Below are 21095 nucleotides of genomic sequence, written 5' to 3'. Positions count from 1 at the left end.
AGATTAGAGAGTACCGGACAGGATTTGTGACTTTTTTGCAGAGTGAACACAAGACATTGCTCCCAATGGAGTAAAACTGACAGATATAAATGTCATTTCAGGAGTACCACAGGGACACACAGTAGATCAGTTACTGTTTGCAATATATACAAGTTATCTGTTGAATAATTTCAGAAGCTCCTTGGGCCTATTCACAGATGATGCAGTTGTCTGTAGGATGGTAACACCATCAGAAAATGGTAGCAAAGGGCAGGAAAACCTGAAGGATTGATGATCTGGACAGGGACTGGCAGTTTAGCCAAACACAGGTACATGAAACATAGTGCACAGAAAGCCACTACTGTAGGACTACACTAATGGTAACAAATCACTGGAAACAGCACCGACCATAAAATACCTAGGAGTAAGCACCTAAAGTGACCTGACGTGAAATGACCACATGAAACAAATAGTAGGAACAGCAGATGCCACACAGATTCACAGGGCAAAGCTTAAGGAAAAGTAATACATCCACAAAAGAAGTGGCTTACAAAACACTAAGACCACTTACTGTGTGCTGCATATTAGTCTGGGACCGTTCTGAGGTCGGATTAGTAAAAGACCCAGAGAAGATCGAATGAAAAGGAAGAATAGCACATTTTGTCACAGTATTTCTCAGTTGGCGATAGAAATTTCTACAAAGCATATTCTGAAAAAGAATCAGGCATACATTACTTTCTCCCGCATATATCTTGTAAAATGATCATCCATAAAATGATCTCCACAAGTGAATCCGAGATGTCAGAGCTAATACAGAGGTTTACCAACATTTTTCCTGTGTGCCATTCATGTATGGAATGGGGAAGGAGGAAACAGAGGGGATACAGATGCTTATCTAAATAAAGAAATGATAAACTGACATTACGCACAGCAGTAAGTCAACAGGTCCTAAAGGTATTTTAAAATGTCATCCATCATTTAAATGGCAGTAAACATTTGGTATAAGAATATTTTTATGATCTATTATTGTAGATCAGGTTCAGAGAATTTGTGTAAAAACTGAAAAATGTGAACTAACACTTTGATAGCCTACTAATGTTTGTATCTTTTGAAATGTGATCATCTTTTCGTAATCCTAAAGTAAATCTCTGAAAAAATTTGCAGGAAAAGACCAAGTGTGTGATGTAATGAAATTTTCTTTTGGTATTGCACTGCTCAGTACTTGTAAGGTTGTGGGAGAGCTGTTGCCTTTACTGATGACTAGGGCAACTGCAGAAATATTCTACTTCCAACCAACAGTTACTGCTCTCGTCCCAATAGATTGGTTCGGCAAGTGAAAGGTGAAACTGAACTGTTCCTTGCCATTAACAAAATGAAGTACATTAATTAGATAAAAACTGCAGTTTGCACATTTAAAGATGTTGATGAGGGAAGAGGAGAGGTCGAGAGGAAGGGGGAGGGGGGACAATGAGGGGAGACGGGTTGAAAATAGATTAATGGCAAAGTTAAGGGAAGGTGAGGATAGTAAACCAGCCTAGTGCCTGAAAAATTGGGAAAGAAGATAAGACAGTACAAGGAACACACAAACAAATTTCTTCATTGGAATACTGACTCAGAAAAGCTCAGTTGAGGTGGACGAAGGTGTGGAGGCTTACCAGGTATAGAGGCGGGGCTCTGCGTGGTCGGCGGAGATGGTGTCGCTGACCGCAGGGGGGAGCCGCCCAACATCTGCTGCATGTGGAGCGAGTGGCGCAACTGCAGCTCGTGGGCATCGCCCGCACTGCCACTGTGTCGCTGCACAGACCGAGTGATCGTCACTCCCAGAAATTCAATTTGTTCTCAACTTTCACTCTCACATTCCATTAAATAATGCCACTGCTATGAAAGTGAACTGAAAAGTATTTGGCCCAGCAAGAGGTAGCACTAACAGTGGTGAAATTTTTTGTTATGTATGTACATGTTGCACAATAACTTAGGTTAATATTTAATATTTAATATTTTACATTTGGGTTAGAAGAAACTATCAGAAAGATGGGATGTTCGTAGCTCACCAAAAGCAGAATTTTCGATCATTGCCATCACTGATAAGTATGTTTGAGAAGAACCTAATACATTTGTTTTTTCAAATGCCCGTATGATTCCTCACTGAAACTCTACATTAGATTATGTATGACCTGATAAGTATTCAAATAATGTCTGTCATTCAGATTACACTAGACTGACATAGATCGCATGCAGCCTCATGCCGTCACTCTGACTGCTGCGACTCAGTTAGGTGTTGGTTTTGCATTAGTGAATGGCTGGTGCAGAGAAGCTTATAATCTGTGGAAGTCCATCATTCATCTACATTAATATTTGGTGAAATAAATCACTGACTAAGATTTTTACTTATCGCATCACAGTGTTTTATCTATACATTACTGAACTTTCATGTGAACTCACAGCTAGACACTGTGGCACAGATATACCTGAAATTTTTTGTCACAGTTGCTGTTAGCCAAATCTGCAACTTCATTGTACAATATTCCATTATGCTGAACAACCACTTTTGTTTTCAAGCGGGAAAATACACAACTGATGCAGTAAACACTTTTTCTGAGAAAATAAGCATATCATTAGACAAGAGCCAACAAAGTTGTAGGAATCTTCTGTGACCTCACAAACGCTTTTGATTCTGTAATCCACTTAACAAGTATGGCATTGGAGACAGTGCCCTAATACAGATTCATACCTACTTATGGAATACAAAGCAAAGATTTAGCATTACTTAAAATGGTGGACATTATTATTCTGACGGCAAACAAATGTCTCGGTGTGTCCTAGAAGTCTCCGTAACAAGTGCAGTTCTAATCTTGATCTATGTGAATTGTTTATCATTAAATATCAGCTCTCCCATCAGTTCCTTTTGTAGAGGATATTTGTTTGTTAATTGAGAATCATGATACAGAACAAATTGCTGAATTAGTGATCAGGATCATCAGTGCCTTAGAAACTTGGTTTCAGCTAAATGGGTTAAATCTAAACATATCTAACACTCACATGTTGCACTCCACAACCAGTCAAAATGTGAGAAGATTAGGATTATGCACAAAACCAAAAAAATTGATTCAGTTAAAAATCTTACAATTCGGATAATTATCAGAATATGTAACTAATAAAGTGAGCAGTTTTGCAGTTGCAATCCAAAAATTATCAACTGAAACTGACGTGCACACATGAAAAGCAGTATATTCAAGTAACATTGAAGCTATTATTAGCCATGGTATTGTTTTTTGGGGAATTTTGACTAACATAGTGCTTACTTAAAGATAACAGAAAAGAATCATTTGGATTAAGTGCACTGTACACCACAAAGAACAATGTTGCCCATTATTTACAATCCTACAAATATTACCTCTCCTACCCCTATATAATAATTATATTTTTATGTGCCAACACAAATTATTTGAGGGAAATCATTTTTTTCACACTCGACACAAGAAACAAAGAAGACTTTATGCTTCCCATCCACCATCTCAAACCATACCCCCAGGCTCCTCAGTACATGGGCATGAAAATCTATTACATATTAAAAGGGAACTAGTTGAAATACATGGAGTTAGGTCTACCAAAAAGAATGCTACTCAAGGCATCTATACTGAAATGCCATTATTCAGTGGACTAATTCACACGAGACAAACTAGTATTTCGTCCTGCATATAACTTGTTACCCATCCTACAAATGGTATACAGCCGTTGACAGAAATATTATTTTAGAGTTTTTTTTTTATTATTCATTAGTGTAAATATTATTCCAATGGTAATGTAAAATTCTGATATATGTCCTGTACGCAAATCAAATGTACGTCACGAGACAAATAAACCTCAAATTTGCAACACCTGTATAATACTTTGCCAAGTGTATGCACACTCCGCAAGCCTCCCCCCCCCCCCCCCCCTCCAACTTTACACAACTGTACTGTACCCCCTCACTCAGAAAAAGAAGTCTCGGATGTAAAACATCACTAGTCACACAATGGCTGGCAGCCGTCTTACCCCATGCACCCTGAAGATGTTCAATTGTACTTTTACAATCAGGGAAACAAACAGGTGTCCTACAACAGTGTAAAATTGCAGACATAAGCGAATTTTGAACATTCTTGACAGAGCTACCTAGAACAGTACACTCGCCATGCCCGTGAGATACCGACCTGCAGCTGCTGGTACTCCTGCTGCAGGGCCTTGACATTGCCCTCCCGGCCGAAGACGTCCTGCTGTGCCTGCAGCTGGTGCTGGTGCTGGTGCTGGTGCTGGGGACTGCGGTACGGGGAGGGGCAGCCCTCACTGGCCCTCCGCACGGGGCTGTACCTCTCCTGGGGCAGGTGCAGGCTGTTCACCTCCTTGAAGCTATCCCTCACTGCAACAGTGCACCAATACCTGTCAGTGTGACAGCAGGACTCGACACACTACGAAAAGTACCCGAGAGATGACTCGCAGAATTTGAATACGGTAGTGCGATCTAAGTTGATGACAGTGTCACCTCGGCAATCTATGGAAAAATATAAATAATGACAAATCCTGTATGTCTACTCTCAAGAACTTAAAAGGGGAGAAGGGGAAAAGAGCAATGTGGCCACACTGAAATTAGTGAGACCAAATCAGCCCATAGCCCTGCTAACCCTGTGTATATGTGGGTCAGAAGTGACAGAAGAAGCATACTCCCTCCCATCCCACTATCCTCGTCAGCGTCAGTCTCCGCTCGCCCCTGTCCCACATCCAGCTCCACCCGTAACTACCTCCAACCTTCTCTCCTGGCTACCACCTTCCCCTTCCCCTCCCCCTCCCCCTTTCTCTACTCTATCTGCCCCTCGTAACCCATTGCAGCCACCCTCTGACCCTCCCTCTCACTCATCACATCCTACCTCTTGTCACCCGATGCACATGATATGACTCCCCTGTCCCAATCGAGCTGAAGTACTGGTACTGTGTGTGTGTGTGTGTGTGTGTGAATGTGTGTGTGTGTGTGTGTGTGTGTGTGTGCGCGCGCGCGTGGGTGTGCGCGCGTGTGTGTGTGCGCGTGTGTGTGTGTTTGTGTGGGCATGCGTGCAGAGGGGGATGGTGGGGCAGGGGACGGGCGAACGCGCACATGCCTCAATTAATCTTTTATGCAGTGTGGTGCATTCCTCTTTGTGCTTCAAAAAGCTGGCTTTCATGAAATTTTCTGTCTGTGTTTATGTTTGCCTTTGGATAGTAAGTAGAATTTTTTCTCGATACAATTTGGGACACACTGCTGACAATAACACAGATGCACAGAAAATGGCACAGTTCCAAATAATTGTATAATTCTGCTAACATTACGTATGTTGTAGCATTTGCGTACATTCCAAAATTAGAAACTTGAATCTGCACTTGTCAGAGCTCCATGAAAGACTGGAGTGAAGTACATTTTCCAACAGTTACACCCCTAAAGCCCACTTCTGAGACAGTTGAGCTGAGCAGTTTATACAAGCTCTAAGTTAGCTATAGTGAGGGAACAAATAAAAATAAATCTTTTGCAAGATGTTGTGCCACATGTAATTCTACATTATTCCATGAATATGTTAGAATGTACATCTATGAAGAAGAGACTGGCAATGCGAGATATATTTTGTGTCACTCCTATTCATTTCCTATAATTTCCCACTGAATGACATTTTATTTCCATACAATCTGCTATCAAGGTCATGTGAACATTAATTCTAGTAAGTCTAATACAGCTTGCTTCTCTAAAATTTCAAGTTACTATCTCCCATTTTAGTACATAGGTCATAATGATATTCATCATGTCATTTTTCTGATATATTTAATTTGGTATGAGAGCCATTCAAATTTAAGCTGGACAACCATCTTTTTGATGAAAGAAGGGGTCCTCACAGGAAACTGGTAGCAGCATGTAGTGCACGCGTGAGAGAGAGAGAGAGAGAGAGAGAGAGAGAGAGAGAGAGAGAATCACTGATATAAGTGACAACTGAAAAATGTGTGAAAGTCATACTATATACCGCAAATGAAAATGTCCAAGCGGGCTGAATACAGAAGGATTTGCAAATTTGTAGGGATTGTTGCACATCAGAACCAGCCAAAGGGTATATACTGCAAGCAGTGGTGATTACCGTAAAAGTTAATTTGGTCAGATACCTACTACGAATCAGCCATGTGGCACATGCTGCAAACAGTAGAGAGGACTGTAAAAATTAGTTTTGTCAGATACCTATGATATTTGTAGTGATACAGAAGGCCAATACACTGTCTGTGTTGCTACATGTTAGGAGTTTCACTTGTAGTGCGTGTTCATTCACCACAGATGGAGAAAAGTATTTAATGGTATTTCTAAACTGAAAACATTTTACAAGATTTTTGTGAAGTGATTTCTTCGAGACTGACAGTAATAATCTTGTGCTTTGTAACCTGATTGCACAATTACATCTAATAAGGACTTCTTGCAGCAAAGTTTTCATACTTATCTTTTTGGTGCACAGGATGCGTCACTGCTCAGTTTTGTTTAACACACAAGAACAGCAAATGTAGCATACCCCAGTAGACTGTTGATTGAGGAGTAATACACTTGTGACATGGAATGACACTGATGTATATGATGTTCTTTCTGACTGACCATACTCAACAGCATATTACAGAGTTTATCTCTGATAAACTCTATGAAACTCCCCGTGCTACTCTCAAATACCCCTCCTTGTATTTGCAGTTTATTCTTGTGTGATCGAAGTATGTCTTGGCTTTTGAAGAAGGGTGAACTGCTGAAATAAATTATGAATAAAATAATACAATGATTTTTGTAGTTTCAGTTCACACAATACTTTTTTGGCACAAATATAAACCAGAAATGGTGAGATGTAATGCGAACCTTGCGTGCTCAAATGTGGATCCAGTGTTAGGTCACTAAGACATCTTGGTTTGTTTGGCAGTACACTTGAGTTGTTGCAAAGTCACAACAAAATTTCATTGTAATTCTCCAACAAAAAAACATGGAATTTCCTTTCCATAAATTAAGTATTTACACCAATACACAAATTTCCTCCAATTATTACGATTATTATTATTATTATTATTATTATTATTATTATTATTATTTTCGATTATTCCCATTTAAAGAGAGTGTTTGAACTTGAATTCCTTTATGATGATTGTTTATGTTTTTTCTGAGCCCAAATTTTCTTCATGTGTTCACTGTGTTGTTTCTTTCGCTCCGCTGTCCATTTGCATCTTGGTCTCTTCTGTGTTGTGATGTCCAATTTATGTTTCTTGATGGTGTTCCCGAATTCAGTTCTATTTTCTGCATCGTTTACTGTTATGTGTGCTTGTCTGAGGTTCTCTTCAACTTCTTTTATCCATTTTGTTTTTCCCCTGCCTGAGTTGATGACTTTAAGAATTCGCTTTGAATTTCTGTTTTCATTCATCCTGAGGATATGTCTGTAGAACTGCATTCTTCTTTTCCTTATTGTATCCGTAATCATGTCTATGTATTTATATAATTCTTATGTTGGTCTCTTCTTCCAGATTCCTTGCTCTTGTATCGGGCCAAAAATTTTCCTGAGAATTTTTCTTTCTCGTTTCTCTATTTCTTTGATTTTAGTTTGCCCACTTACTTGTGTTGTTTCAGATGCATACAGTGCCTCCAGAAGTACGACAGTGTTGAAGTGCCTCAATTTTGCGTTAATGGATATGCACTTTTTGTTATAATAGTTACACATGAGTTTATATGCTTTCTGTAGTTTTTTTATTCTTTCCTCATTGATCTTTAGGTTGATCCCTGATGGCTGGATGATTTCTCCCAGGTACTTAAAATGTGGTACTTGTACGATTTTCCCATGGGTTGTCACAATAGGCAATTTGTCTTGTGGCACTCTTTCTATGTACTGGGTTTTCTCATATGAAATTTGCAGGCCAGTTCTTTGTGCAATTTCGTGTACTTCTCTATGGTGTTAGTGGCTTCTTTTCTATTATTTGTGAAGATTGCAAGGTCATCTGCAAAAGCTTAACACTTCACATTGAATCTATTATCTTTTCTAATGCCAATTTGGATTCCTTTGACTTCTTTTTCCCATATCCTGATAATTTTTTCAAGAATAATATTAAAGAGTAATGGTGAAAGTCCATCACCCTGTCACACCCCAGTTTGGATTTCAAATGGTTCACAGATATCCCCCATAAATTTGACCTTGGAGACTGTGTCAGTTAATGTTTGACGAATGATTGCTCTTGTCTTTCTGTCAATGCTGAATTCTTCCAGCGTGTTGCAGAGCGCTACTCTGTCTATTGAGTCGTAGACCTTTTTAAAAACTACAAAAGTGACCACTGTGTTTCGGGTGTTTCTCATCTGGAGAATCATTTTCAGATTCCAGATCTGTTCTATGCAGGATCGTCCCTTGCGAAAACCAGCCTGGTATTCTCCTATTTATGGGTCAGCTTGTTCTTCTAATCTATTCATGAGAACTTTCGACAGGCTTTTATATATGACTGGCACGAGTGAGATACCCCTGTAATTATTTGGTTCACATTTGTCCCCTTTTTTGTGGAGTGGATGGATGAGTGCGCATTTCCATTCAGAAGGGATCTGTTCTCTTTCCCAAATGTTTAATATTATTTTGTGGATTTTTCCTGTTAATCTTTCATCATTTAACTTCCATAGTTCTGCAATAATTCCATCTTCTCCTGGGGCTCTATTGTTTTTCAGTGCCTTGATAATTTCTGCTATTTCGTTAATGGTTGGTGGTTTAGCATCGGGATTTGGTGTAGATGCCTGGTAGTGAATATCCTCTGTAGGTCTTTCGCAGTTGAGAAGTTTGTTGAAATAGTCTGCGAGGATTTGGCAGTTATTCTTCATGTTAGTTTCTAGTGAACCATCCGGTTTCTTGAAGCAAAGATTGGGTGGCTGGTATCCTGCAATATGTTCTTTAAACGTCTTATAAAAATTCCTGGTGTTGTTCTTCTTAAAGTCTTGTTCTATCTCATCTAGTTACCATTTGTCATAATTTCTTTTTTCCCTCCGAATTGTTTTCGATGTTTGTTTTCGGATTACTAGAAATTGTTGCCATTTTTCTGATGTTTTGTGACTATTGAAGTTTTTCCAGGCATTGGTCCTTTCTTCTATTGCTTGGTCACATATTATATTCCACCACCTGTGTTTTCTCCTTCTCTGGGGTTGACCCAATTTCATCGCGGATTTGAGGACGTCCACAAGTTCTGTCCCGTTTGTGGTGTTTGTCCGACTGATTTCCTGTAAGATGTTTTCCTTGTTGAGTTTTATGCATTCGAGGTCTGGTCTCAGCACTTTGTTTAGTTTTGGCTTTTTTCTATTAGGTTGTAATCTGGTCTTTATCTGTAGAAAATGGTGGTCTGATTCAAAAAAATCCTCTTCTTGTTTTCACATTCAGAATTTCTGTTGTGTTACTCTTGGAGATGGCCACATGGTGTATCTGGAATTCACCCAACATTGTGTTGGGCAACTTCCAAGTATATAGTTTCTTGTTGGGTTTTTTAAATTGTGTTGACATAATTACAAGGCCTAAATTTTCACAAAGGTTTATCAATCTTTCCCCATTCTTGTTAGTTCTCTTGTGAGCTGTATGGATTCCGGTGATTTTTCTGTATTTTTTCTCTTTGCCTAATTGTGCGTTTAAGTCGCCTAACAAGATTATTACATGGTGTTTGGCAATTTTGTTTGTCGTCTCTTCAATGTCATTCCAGAAGTCATCCACTTTCTGGGGGTTCTTCTTGTTACAGTTATTTGTGGGTGCGTGTGCGTTGATCAACGTATATGCTTTGTTGGCCGATTTGACGGAGAGCGTTGATATACGTTCTGAGGCAAACTGGAAGTCAATGACAGAGTCGCTGATAGATTTGTGCACTACAAATGCTGTACCAAACTGTTTGAATCCTTTCTCATTAGTTTTAACTGCTGGTTTTCCTTTGTAGATCCTGTAGTTGTCTGTGTCAAAATGGTTTTCGTCCGTAAATCGTGTTTCCTGGACTTCAAGGATTTTGATCTTGAATTTTTGCAGCACGTCTGTAAGTTATTTGATCTTGCCCAGTTTGAAGAGAGTATTAGTATTAAGTGCACCGATGAAGTGTCTTTGTTTTGTGTGTAATAATCTGGATGTCGTCTGGTTCTAAACCTTAGGCGCAACATGATGCTCCTGGTCCCCCGGAATCTGATGACCAGGTAAACCCAGTCTTGCGACTGTTGCCCGGGGTAGTGGATTCATTCCTTGTGTTATCATCATGTTTGGTTTTCAAGTTGAAAACTAACTTGGTGGTGGTCCTTCCGAGGAAAGATCACGAGGAATATGACTTGATTGTTGAGATCAAGAAGGTTGGTGCAGCCGCACCATCTAGGCGAACAGACGCTGACCCCTAACCACTGGATACCAGGCAGACGTTAGTGGATTTCGGTTGATAGTTTTGGTCCACCCCGGGTATTTTATTTCCCCGGTACCCTCCATATCTGGAGAGCATTCCCCTATCCGCCACCTGGGGAGGCGCCCAATGGGAGACTATTATTATTATTATTATTATTATTATTATTATTATTATTATTATTATTATTATTATTTCTTTCTTTTCTCAGACGTTACGTCTGGTCAAAAATAGAAAGTGAGTGGACCTTGATCAAGCGTGACTTCCTTTTAACTGTACAGTATATGTTATATTGCATTTAGGAACTTTGGGGTAATTGAACATGTATCAATAATTACAGATTCCTGTAGTTGTATATATAAGTTTGGATGTAGCTGTATTGCGTTGATGTACTGGTGGATGTTGTCTGGTATGACAATAGTATAGTTGATAGTATAATTGGTATAATTTCAACTTTATCCTGATGCCACATGTCCTTGACTTTCTCAGCCAGTTGGAAGTATTATTCAATTTTTTCTCCTGTTTTCTTCTGTATATTTGTTGTATTGGGTATGGGTATTTCGATTAGTTGTGTTAATTTCTTCTTTTTATTGGCAATTATGATGTCAGGTTTGTTATGTGGTGTTGTTTCATCTGTTATAATGGTTCTGTTCCAGTATAATTTGTATTCATCATTCTCCAGTACATTTTGTGGTGCATACTTGTATGTGGGAACGTGCTGTTTTATTAGTTTATGTTGTATGGCAAGCTGTTGATGTATTATTTTTGCTACATTGTCATGTCTTCTGGTGTATTCTGTATTTGCTAGTATTGTACATCTGCTTGTGATGTGATCTACTGTTTCTATTTGTTGTTTGCAAAGTCTGCATTTATCTGTTGTGGTATTGGGATCTTTAATAATATGCTTGCTGTAATATCCGGTGTTTATTGTTTGATCCTGTATTGCAATCATGAATCCTTCCATCTCACTGTATATATTGCCTTTTCTTAGCCATGTGTTGGATGCGTCTTGATCGATGTGTGGCTGTATTAGATGATACGGGTGCTTGCCATGTAGTGTTTTCTTTTTCCAATTCACTTTCTTCGTATCTGTTGATGTTATGTGATCTAAAGGGTTGTAGAAGTGGTTATGAAATTGCAATGGTGTAGCCGATGTATTTATATGAGTGATTGCTTTGAGTATTTTGCTAGTTTCTGCTCGTTCTATAAAGAATTTTCTTAAATTGTCTACCTGTCCATAATGTAGGGTTCATATTAATGATATGAATATAATAGAGGAAAACATTCCACATGAGAAAAATATATCTAAAAACAAAAATGATGTGACTTACCAAATGAAAGCGCTGGCAGGTTGATAGACACACAAACAAACACAAACATACACACAAAATTCAAGCTTTCACAACCAACAGTCACTTCATCAGGAAAGATGGAAGGAGAGGGAAAGACGAAAGGATGTGGGTTTTAAGGGAGAGGGTAAGGAGTCATTCCAATCCCAGGAGCGGAAAGACTTACCTTAGGGGGAAAAAGGACAGGTATACACTCGCACGCACGCACGCGCGCGCACACACACACACAGACACACACACACACACACACACACACACACACACACACACACACACACACACACACACACACACACACACCTATCAAAACATGTCTGCTTGTGTCTGTGTATGTGCGGATAGAAATGTGTGTGTGCGAGTGTATACCTGTCCTTGTTTCCCCCTAAGGTAAGTCTTTCCGCTCCCGGGATTGGAATGACTCCTTACCCTCTCCCTTAAAACCCACATCCTTTCGTCTTTCCCTCTCCTTCCCTCTTTCCTGACGAAGCAACCGTTTGTTGCGAAAGCTTGAATTTTGTATCTATGTTTGTGTTTGTTTGTGTGTCTATCGACCTGCCAGCCCTTTTGTTTGGTAAGTCTCATCAACTTTGTTTTTTGATATATTTTTCCCACATGGAACGTTTCCCTCTATTATGTCCATAATGTCGGTTTTTTATGTCGATAAAATCCATTCCTCCTTCCTTTCTGCTTAATGTGAATCTTTCTGTTGCTGAATGTATGTGATGTATTCTACATTTGTGGCACTGTGCTCGTGTAAGTGTATTGAGTGCTTCTAGGTCTGTGTTACTCCATTTCACTACTCCAAATGAGTAGTTCAATATTGGTATAGCGTAAGTATTTATAGCTTTTGCCTTGTTTCTTGCTGTCAATTCTGTTTTCAGTATTTTTGTCAGTCTTTGTCTATATTTTTCTTTTAGTTCTTCTTTAATATTTGTATTATCTATTCCTATTTTTTGCCTGTATCCTAGATATTTATAGGCATCTGTTTTCCATTGCTTCTATGCAGTCGCTGAGGTTATCCAATAAGTAATCTTCTTGTTTAGTGTATTTTCCCTTGACTATGTTATTTTTCTTACATTTGTCTGTTCCGAAAGCCATATTTATATCATTGCTGAATACTTCTGTTATCTTTAGTAATAGGTTGAGTTGTTGATTTGTTGCTGCCAGTAGTTTTAGATAATCCATGTATAGCAAATGTGTGATTTTGTGTGGGAATGTTCCAGTGATATTATATCCATAATTTGTATTATTTAGCATGTTGGATAGTGGGTTCAGAGCAAGACAGAACCAGAAAGGACTTAATGTGTCTCCTTGGTATATTCCACGCTTAATCTGTATTGGCTGTGATGTGATATAATGTGTCTCCTTGGTATATTCCATGCTTAATCTGTATTGGCTGTGATGTGATATTATCTGAATTTGTTTGGATATTAAGTGTGGTTTTCCAGTTTTTCATTAGTATGTTTAGGAACTGTATCAATTTAGGATCTACTTTGTATATTTCCAATATCTGTAGTAACCATGAGTGGGGTACACTATCAAAAGCTTTTTGGTAATCAATGTATGTGTAGTGCAGTGACCTTTGTTTAGTTTTAGCTTGATACGTCACCTCTGAATCTATTACCAGTTGCTCTTTACATCCTCGTGCTCCTTTGCAACAGCCTTTTTGTTCTTCATTTATAATTTTGTTCTGTGTTGTATGTGTCATTAATTTCTGTGTAATGACTGAAGTTAATATTTTGTATATTGTTGGTAGGCATGTTACGGGGCGAAATTTTGCTGGCTTTGCTGTGTCTGCTTGGTCTTTAGGTTTCAGATAAGTTATTCCTTGTGTAAGTGTATCAGGGACTGTGTATGGGTCTGCAATGTAACTGTTAAATAATTTATATACCTAAAAACAAAGATGATGTGACTTACCAACTGAAAGTGCTGGCAGGTCGACAGACACACAAACGAACACAAACATACACACAAAATTCAAGCTTTCGCAACAAACTGTTGCCTCATCAGGAAAGAGGGAAGGAGAGGGAAAGATGAAAGGATGTGGGTTTTAAGGGAGAGGGTAAGGAGTCATTCCAGTCCCGGGAGCGGAAAGTCTTACCTTAGGGGGAAAAAAGGATGGGTATACACTCGCGCACACACACACACACACACATATCCATCCACACATATACAGACACATATTTTTCCTTCGTGGAATGTTTCCTTCTATTATAACCATATTGTTAAATAATTTAGTTAGATGTGAATGTGTTGAGGTGAACTTCTTTAGCCAGAAATTTGCTATTTTATCTTTTACACGGGCTTTCCAATTGTGCGTAGAATTAATTGCTTGGGTGACTTCATGTTGCAAAATTATCACTTCAGGCATTTGTGGTATCATCTTGTATGTGTCTGTTTCCGCTTGTATCCAACCGTGCATGTCCATAATGTTGTACCGGGTTTGACCATATGTTGCTCCAGAAGTGTTCCATGTATGTTATGTTTGGCAGATTGTCTATTTTAATGTGTGTGTTATCTATTGTCTGGTAAAACTTCTTTTGGTTTGTGTTGAATGTTTGGTTTTGTTTCCTTCCATTTTCACTTTTTTTGTATCTTCTAAGTCATTTGGCCAATGCTTGTAATTTCTGCTTCTTTTCATCTAATTGCTCTATCGCTTCTTGCTGTGAGATTTTACCTAACCTTTTTCGTTTTTTGTCTGATATTTCATTTCTTATAAATTGTGTTAGCTGTCCGATGTCCTTTCTCAGTTTTTCTATTCTGACTGTAGCCTGTGTTGCCATGCTGGTTTTGTGGGTTTCTTCTGTGTGTTGGTTGGTTCTGATCTCTGCCTAGTGTGCATATTTAGTGTAGTGAGTGCTCCTATATAAACCAGTAGTTGTAACTCTTCCATAGTTGTATTTTCATTTATTTTGTTGTGTATGATTGTGTTGATAGTTGTTGTTGTTGTTTCAATTTGTGGGTTATTTGGTGGTCTATGCAAGAATGGTCTAATGTCCGTATTTGTGTCTTTGTATTCTATATATGTCAACTGAAATTTTTCTTCTATATCTAACATGTGTGTCACTTCATGTTCTATTTGTGCTTGTTCTGGTGGCTGTCTTAAGATTTTGTTTTCCTCTGATTGTTTAATTGATGCGTGTTGTTCTTTGTTTGTTTGCTCTGGGATGTTTGAGTCCATTACTGTATTTTCTTCTTCTTCTGATTGCACATTATTTTGTTCCAGTATTTGTTGTACTTGTTGTTTGATGTTTTCTAATTCTGACTGGGGTATCCTGTTATTTTTTATTATTACATGGATTTGATCAGCTAGTCGTTATTCTGTTAAAAATTTTAACTCTGGGTATCTAGTAATAAATGTTGTGTATACTTGTGATCTGTATCCAGTTGTGTTGGTTCCTAAGTTTGTTGCATGAGGTGTCGGTTAACTTCATCTGACCGTCTCATCCTCTGTCTTTGTTTTCCTTCTAGAGTGGTTGCAGGAAGCATATCCTGCAAAACACCTCTATTTGGATTTAAATCATTTTCCATGTGGCTAGCAGTGGCGTTACCATTGTGGATGGGCATAGGGTTCAAGCGTTATTATTATTATTATTATTATTATTATTATATAGCCTGCCCTTCCTTATGTATAATATAAACATATCTCTGGTTTAGAGGTTCAGTGTTTCAGAAACAATATGTCACTTGCTGTGTTCCAGCAAGAACCAGGGTAGATTTGTCTTCAATCTGAATACTGTTTTGATAAAAGCTCTCCACACTAGTGTATCCCAAGCAAGCTTCTTCGTCTCCATCTTTCTATTGCAGCCTAGATCCATTCCAACTTACTTACTATATTCAAGTCTTTGGCTCCATCTACAATTTTTACCATCCACACTTCCCTCCATTACCAAATTGATGATTCCTCAATGCCTCAGGATGTGTCCTAGCAACCAATCCCTTCTTTCAGTCAGCCTGTGACGTAAATTTCTTTTCTTTCCAATACCAGTCTGTACCTCTTCATTGTTTATAACATTCTACCATCTGATCTTAAGCATTCTTCTGTAGCAACACACTGGAGAAGCTGCTATTTTTTTCTTCTCTGAACTGTTCATTGTTCAAATTTCACTTATGAACAAGGTTACACTTGATATAAATACCTTTAGAAAATACTTCCTCAAACTTATATTTGATGTCAATAAATTCCTCTTTCTCTAAAATGACTATATTATGGCAATAACAGACTGTTACTCACCATATGGAAGAGATGCCAAATCACAGACAGGCCTGGTGAGGGGTATGGGATGCTGGGTGGTTAGAAAGGATTCCACTAAATGGCCCATGAATAGGCTGTCATAGGATGAGGTCATGTGGATGCCCATTGTCATACCATGGACTTCTTTGTGTATGATGTCTTCAAAGGTGAACAGACTGCTGAACATGTGTGCTTTCCCACATTCACAGTCTCTCCCCACTGACACTGGACTGTGATGTGAGGGTAAGGAGGAGGCAGGGGCAGGGAGGGGAGTGACAGCAGGAAATGGGGGGGGGGGGGGGGGCAGTAAAGTGCTGCTTGTGATAGCATGAAGGAATGTGGTGGGGACAGGGTGGGGCAGTTAGGTGCAGCTGGGGGACTAGATGGGGGGAGGGGGGTTGGGGCAGAAAAGGAGACAAGTAGAGAAGGGGAATAAGACCATGGGTGCATTGATGGAATAGACGACTGTGTATGCTGGAGTGGGAGAATGGAAGGGGTTGGTCGGTGAAGGACGGGGACTAATGAGGTCTGAGGCCAGTGGGTTACAAAAATGTAGGGTGTATTGCAGGGAGTGTTCCCACCTGCAAAAATCAGAAAAGGTGGTGTTGATAGAAAGAATACAGATGGCACAAGCCATCACTGAAGTGAAAAATGTTGTATTGGACAACTGGGTGGTCCAGGCTTCTCAGTCACAGTTCATCAACGGCCATTTGTGTGGACAGACAGCTTGTTGGTTGTCATCCCCACATATAATGCAGCACAGTGGTTGCAGTTTAGCTTGTAGGTCACATGACTGGTTTCCTAGGTAGCCCTGCCTTTAATGGGATAGGTGATGATAGTATTTGACCTGGAGTAAAGGATGTATGGGACAGGTCTTGCATCCACATCTATTACAGGGATATGAGCCATGAGGTAAGGTGTGGGAGCAGGTGTGGAGTAGGGATGGACGAGAATATTGTGTAGGTTCGAGGGGGGGGGGGGGGGGGGAGCGGCGGTACATTACTATTGGAGGGGTGGGAAGGACAGCAGGTAGGATATTTCTCATTTCAGGGCATGACCAGAGGTAGTGAAAACCTTGGCGGAAAATATTATTCAGTGGCTCCAGTCCTGAGTGGTACTGTGTCATGAGGGGAATGCACCTTTGCCGCCAAACAGTGGGACTTTGGGAGATAGTAGGTGACTGGAGAGATAAGGCATGGGAGATCTGTTTCTGTACAAGGTCGGAAGGGTAATTTTGGTCTGTGAAGGCCTCAGTGAGACCCTCGGTAAATTTTGAGAGGGACTTCTGCAACGGCCACAGGTGGCTAGGTTGTACAGAATGGACTTATCGGTACGCAATGGGTTGCAGTCGTCGAGGTGGAAGTATTGCTGGTGGCTGGAATGTTTGATATGGATGGAAGGACTGATGTAGTCATCTCTGAGGTGGAGGTCAACATTGAAGAAAGTGGTTTGTTGGATTGAGGAAGACTAGGTGTTGAGATTGTGGATTCAGATCAGTCCAGATCATTAAGATGTTATCAGTGTGTCTGAACCTGGTGAGGGGTATGGGATGCTGGGTGGTTAGGAAGGATTCCACTAAATGGCCCATGAATAGGCTGGCATAGGATGAGATCATGTGGATGCCCATTGTCATACCATGGACTTCTTTGTATATGATGTCTTCAAAGGTGAACCAATTGTGTCTGATGATACAGTTGGTCATGATGATCAGGAAGGAGGTTTTAGGTTTGTAATCTGTCAGGTATTGGAAAGGTAGTGTTCAATACCAGCAAAGGCCATGGGCATTACAGCTGTTTAATGTAAGAGGAGGCAGTATCAACAGTGACAAGCAGTACATCTTCAGCATATCAATAATCACTTTAAAGTCACCTCATGTCTCAAAATAATGTCTTACTTCATACTAAAACTGTTCAATGGAAACAGTGTTGGGCTTCCCTAGAATTTCAACTCAAGACTGTGCCCATCACAGTCAGTAATAAGAACTAATCCATGTGTGTATCCCACATACTTGGGACACACCAAGTCATTTTACAACACAATCAATGTGTGTCATTTTTGACTATAATGTTCTTTAGACAATGTCTATCAGTCACCTTTCCCTTTATCACCATAATGAGGCCCTCTTGTGGCATCTGAATGGCTCCTTAGGAGCTGTACTCCACTTCTCACATTATGCCAGCAGTCATGCTGAATTGTACAGCAGCCTCCTAGAGTACTAGAGTTCACTTCTCTGTGTTTTTCATGTCCTGTCCGATACCTTTCTTTCAGCATTTTCAAAATTGGTCAGTTTTAGGATCACCAGTTAGTATTCACTTAAATTATGTGACCTGTTGACATGAGAATTTTGCTTTTCCTCTTGTTTATAATGTCTGAGCTCTGGTATATTTAATCCACTCACAACTGTACCATATGTACCATTCTGCAGTGCCTGAAAATTATCTAAATCTGTAAAATATCACTGGTTTGATGCCTTCCACTCACCCAGCCATATTAGCAGTAATACAAAAGCTGTTAGTTATAACTGCTACACCACATATTAAATGAGAGCTGAAGACTTATTATGTATTCCACTAAAATAATTGATGAAGCAACAGGTAGCTCTTGTCTCACAACAAACAGCTGATTTAAAACACAAATAGTAATGAGGTAGTGAGAGAGAGTTTCACTTGGGAAGTATCTATCATATATTGTGCACCACACACATACACCAAACAATGGAAAATCCAGGATGGAATAATGTCAATAATCCTGGTCTCAGCAGCCAGAGATAATGTGTGTGAGTTGATTTGCATCTGTGCATCAGTGTGTGTGTGTGTGTGTGTGTGTGTGTGTGTGTGTGTGTGTGTGTGTGTTTGTGTGTGTGTGTTTTGCCTAATTCAGAAGAAGGTCTTTTGGCCAAAAGTTTACTTGTTTAGCAGTCTCTCTGTGATGCCTGTCTGCAACTCAACATCTCTGCTACATGGCGATTGACATGCATTTACTGCATCTTAAAAAATATCACCACACCTTGATTTCAAGTAATTTTACCATAAAGCACTTCAATCCCAAATACATTTGCTAATACACAGGAGTCTCACCTCTAAGAATTATTTTGTATTGCTGGTATCAAGCTCAAAACTAATTACATATTAAGAAAATATTAAAACACTCTTCTGTTAAGTAAAACTTATGTGTAACTTGAATATATGAGAGAGAGAGACACTGGAAATAAAGTGTTACAGTACCTGGTCGATTATTTGCCTCCTGAACTGTGGCGAGGCCAGAAAGTTTCTTGTGGCGAGGGAACCTGCTGGCGGGTGGTGGTGGTGGTAAGACTGGGTACTTGCGGCGCATGCGCGCCTCTACTTCAGACACTACTTCTGGGCTAATTTCTGCGCGCATGCATAACACCAAACAAGCAGCCCACACAATAAGGAAAAAAGAACAAAATGAAAACCAAAATTAATAATGTGAGGAACAGAATATAAGGTACTGAAATTAGTACAGGAACAAATTAAAGAAGCAGTCTAAAACAAAAATATGTAATGACAGAAAACTGATTGAATAACTAAACACAAATCTATCTCCATGCAACAAAATGCATTTGTGTGAAAATATAACAGGTAAATAGGAAAAATAAATAAGTAAACAGTGATTACAATTAGAATTACTATTCAACATAAACACAAAGTTAAGTTTTATGCAGCATTCCAAGTGCAGTAACATTCATTGTGAAACTTTGTGCCAATACTGTTTAAAATGTGAACTTTATCTTACAATACTATAGCACTTTGTTTTTGTATAAAATGCACTCTGTAATATCTAAGGATAGTTGGAATGTAACTCTAATAATGGCATAAACTATTCGCTGATTTCTACTTACAATTAGGATAGGCAGGGACCAAAAAAAATTAAGCTACTGGACATTTCCCAGAGGTTTGTATAATTCTTTCCAGCCCCCATCCCTCTTCTTGTATTTTTTATTCTTTTTCCTAAACATTTTTCCTCATTATTTTCTTGCCACAATTCTGCTAGATGATTATGATATCTTTTACCATTCTTTTATGAGTTTTAGTGTCCTTCCCTTTTTTTTCTTTCTATGTTGACTACCCCCCCCCCTCACCTCCCCCCCCCCCCCTCTCTCTCTCTCTCTCTCTCTCTCTCTCTCTCTCTCTCTCTCTCTCTCTGTGTGTGTGTGTGTGTGTGTGTGTGTGTGTGTGAGAGAGAGAGAGAGAGAGAGAGAGAGAGAAAGAGAGAGGGGGGAGGGGGGGGGGGGCATGCGCACATGCTTCATAACGAGTCTCTTCCCTCATCTAAAATTGGATGACTGTCAGTCCCTGCCTTAGCTGTTTTATAACATCTCAGTTTATCAACTCAAATTCAATAATGTAACAAAGCTGACTGACTTAGTAAACTCAGTTGCTAGTAATGCATTGCACAAGCACAGTACTAGTATTTATGAACTTAAAAACAACAACAATCCATTTAAAGAAGGATGGGACTGTCACTTTCACCTCCTTCCATCTCTCCTTCACCAGTGTTTTGAGTATCTTTTCCCCTGTTCTGTTACCTACAAAGACTGCTGAAAATTGTGACCAGCACACACCGATCTAGTACTGACCTGAACCATGCAAAATGTAACGACAACTAGTAATGGGACGATATGGCTGATCGTGACACACAGTTCCCACTTTTAAAGAAAAGGGTATCTGCAGTCGATTGTACCCTTCGAGCCAGAAGCCCATGTGTGTTCCCTTATACACCATATACCTGTATTGACAATACGCCAAATACTACTCGCTCTGCTGTCTTTCCAGCAAAAGTGGACATACGTATCATCAGTCAGTGATATGTCCAGTCAGATGAAAGCAGAAGTATCAGTGCTCATAGATTGTCCATCTCTCCATCATAAAGACACAGGACCTCAGATTAACACAGAAAATGACCTCACATCAAACTTATCTCAGGAATCTGGCTTGTATAAATGTTAATCCAAGATCAACAATGCAATGAAAAGGATAGTTGCTATTCACCATATAGCGGAGATGCTGAGTTGCAGAAAGACACAACAAAAAGACCATCAGAAAGTCAGCTTTTGGCCGACAAGGCCTTTGTCAAACAACATATACACGCAAACATTCACGAAAAATGCAACTCACACACAT

At 39.5% G+C, this 21095-nt stretch overlaps 1 protein-coding gene across 1 annotated transcript in view; it reads right to left on the bottom strand.

Annotated features, from left to right (window-relative positions):
- Positions 1-21095, bottom strand: part of LOC126100252 (serine/threonine-protein kinase SIK3-like) — a 541515-nt gene that overhangs the window by 44239 nt on the left and 476181 nt on the right. The window contains exons 15-17 of the mRNA XM_049910836.1: positions 19176-19322; positions 4170-4375; positions 1635-1773 (exon numbers count right to left, since the gene is read on the bottom strand). Coding sequence (XP_049766793.1) covers positions 1635-1773; positions 4170-4375; positions 19176-19322 — 492 coding nt within the window. The remainder of the gene's footprint in view (positions 1-1634; positions 1774-4169; positions 4376-19175; positions 19323-21095) is intronic.

This window comes from Schistocerca cancellata, chromosome 9 (assembly GCF_023864275.1).
Source record: "Schistocerca cancellata isolate TAMUIC-IGC-003103 chromosome 9, iqSchCanc2.1, whole genome shotgun sequence".
Classification (NCBI taxonomy): domain Eukaryota; kingdom Metazoa; phylum Arthropoda; class Insecta; order Orthoptera; family Acrididae; genus Schistocerca; species Schistocerca cancellata.
This window is presented reverse-complemented; position numbering and strand designations above follow the sequence as displayed.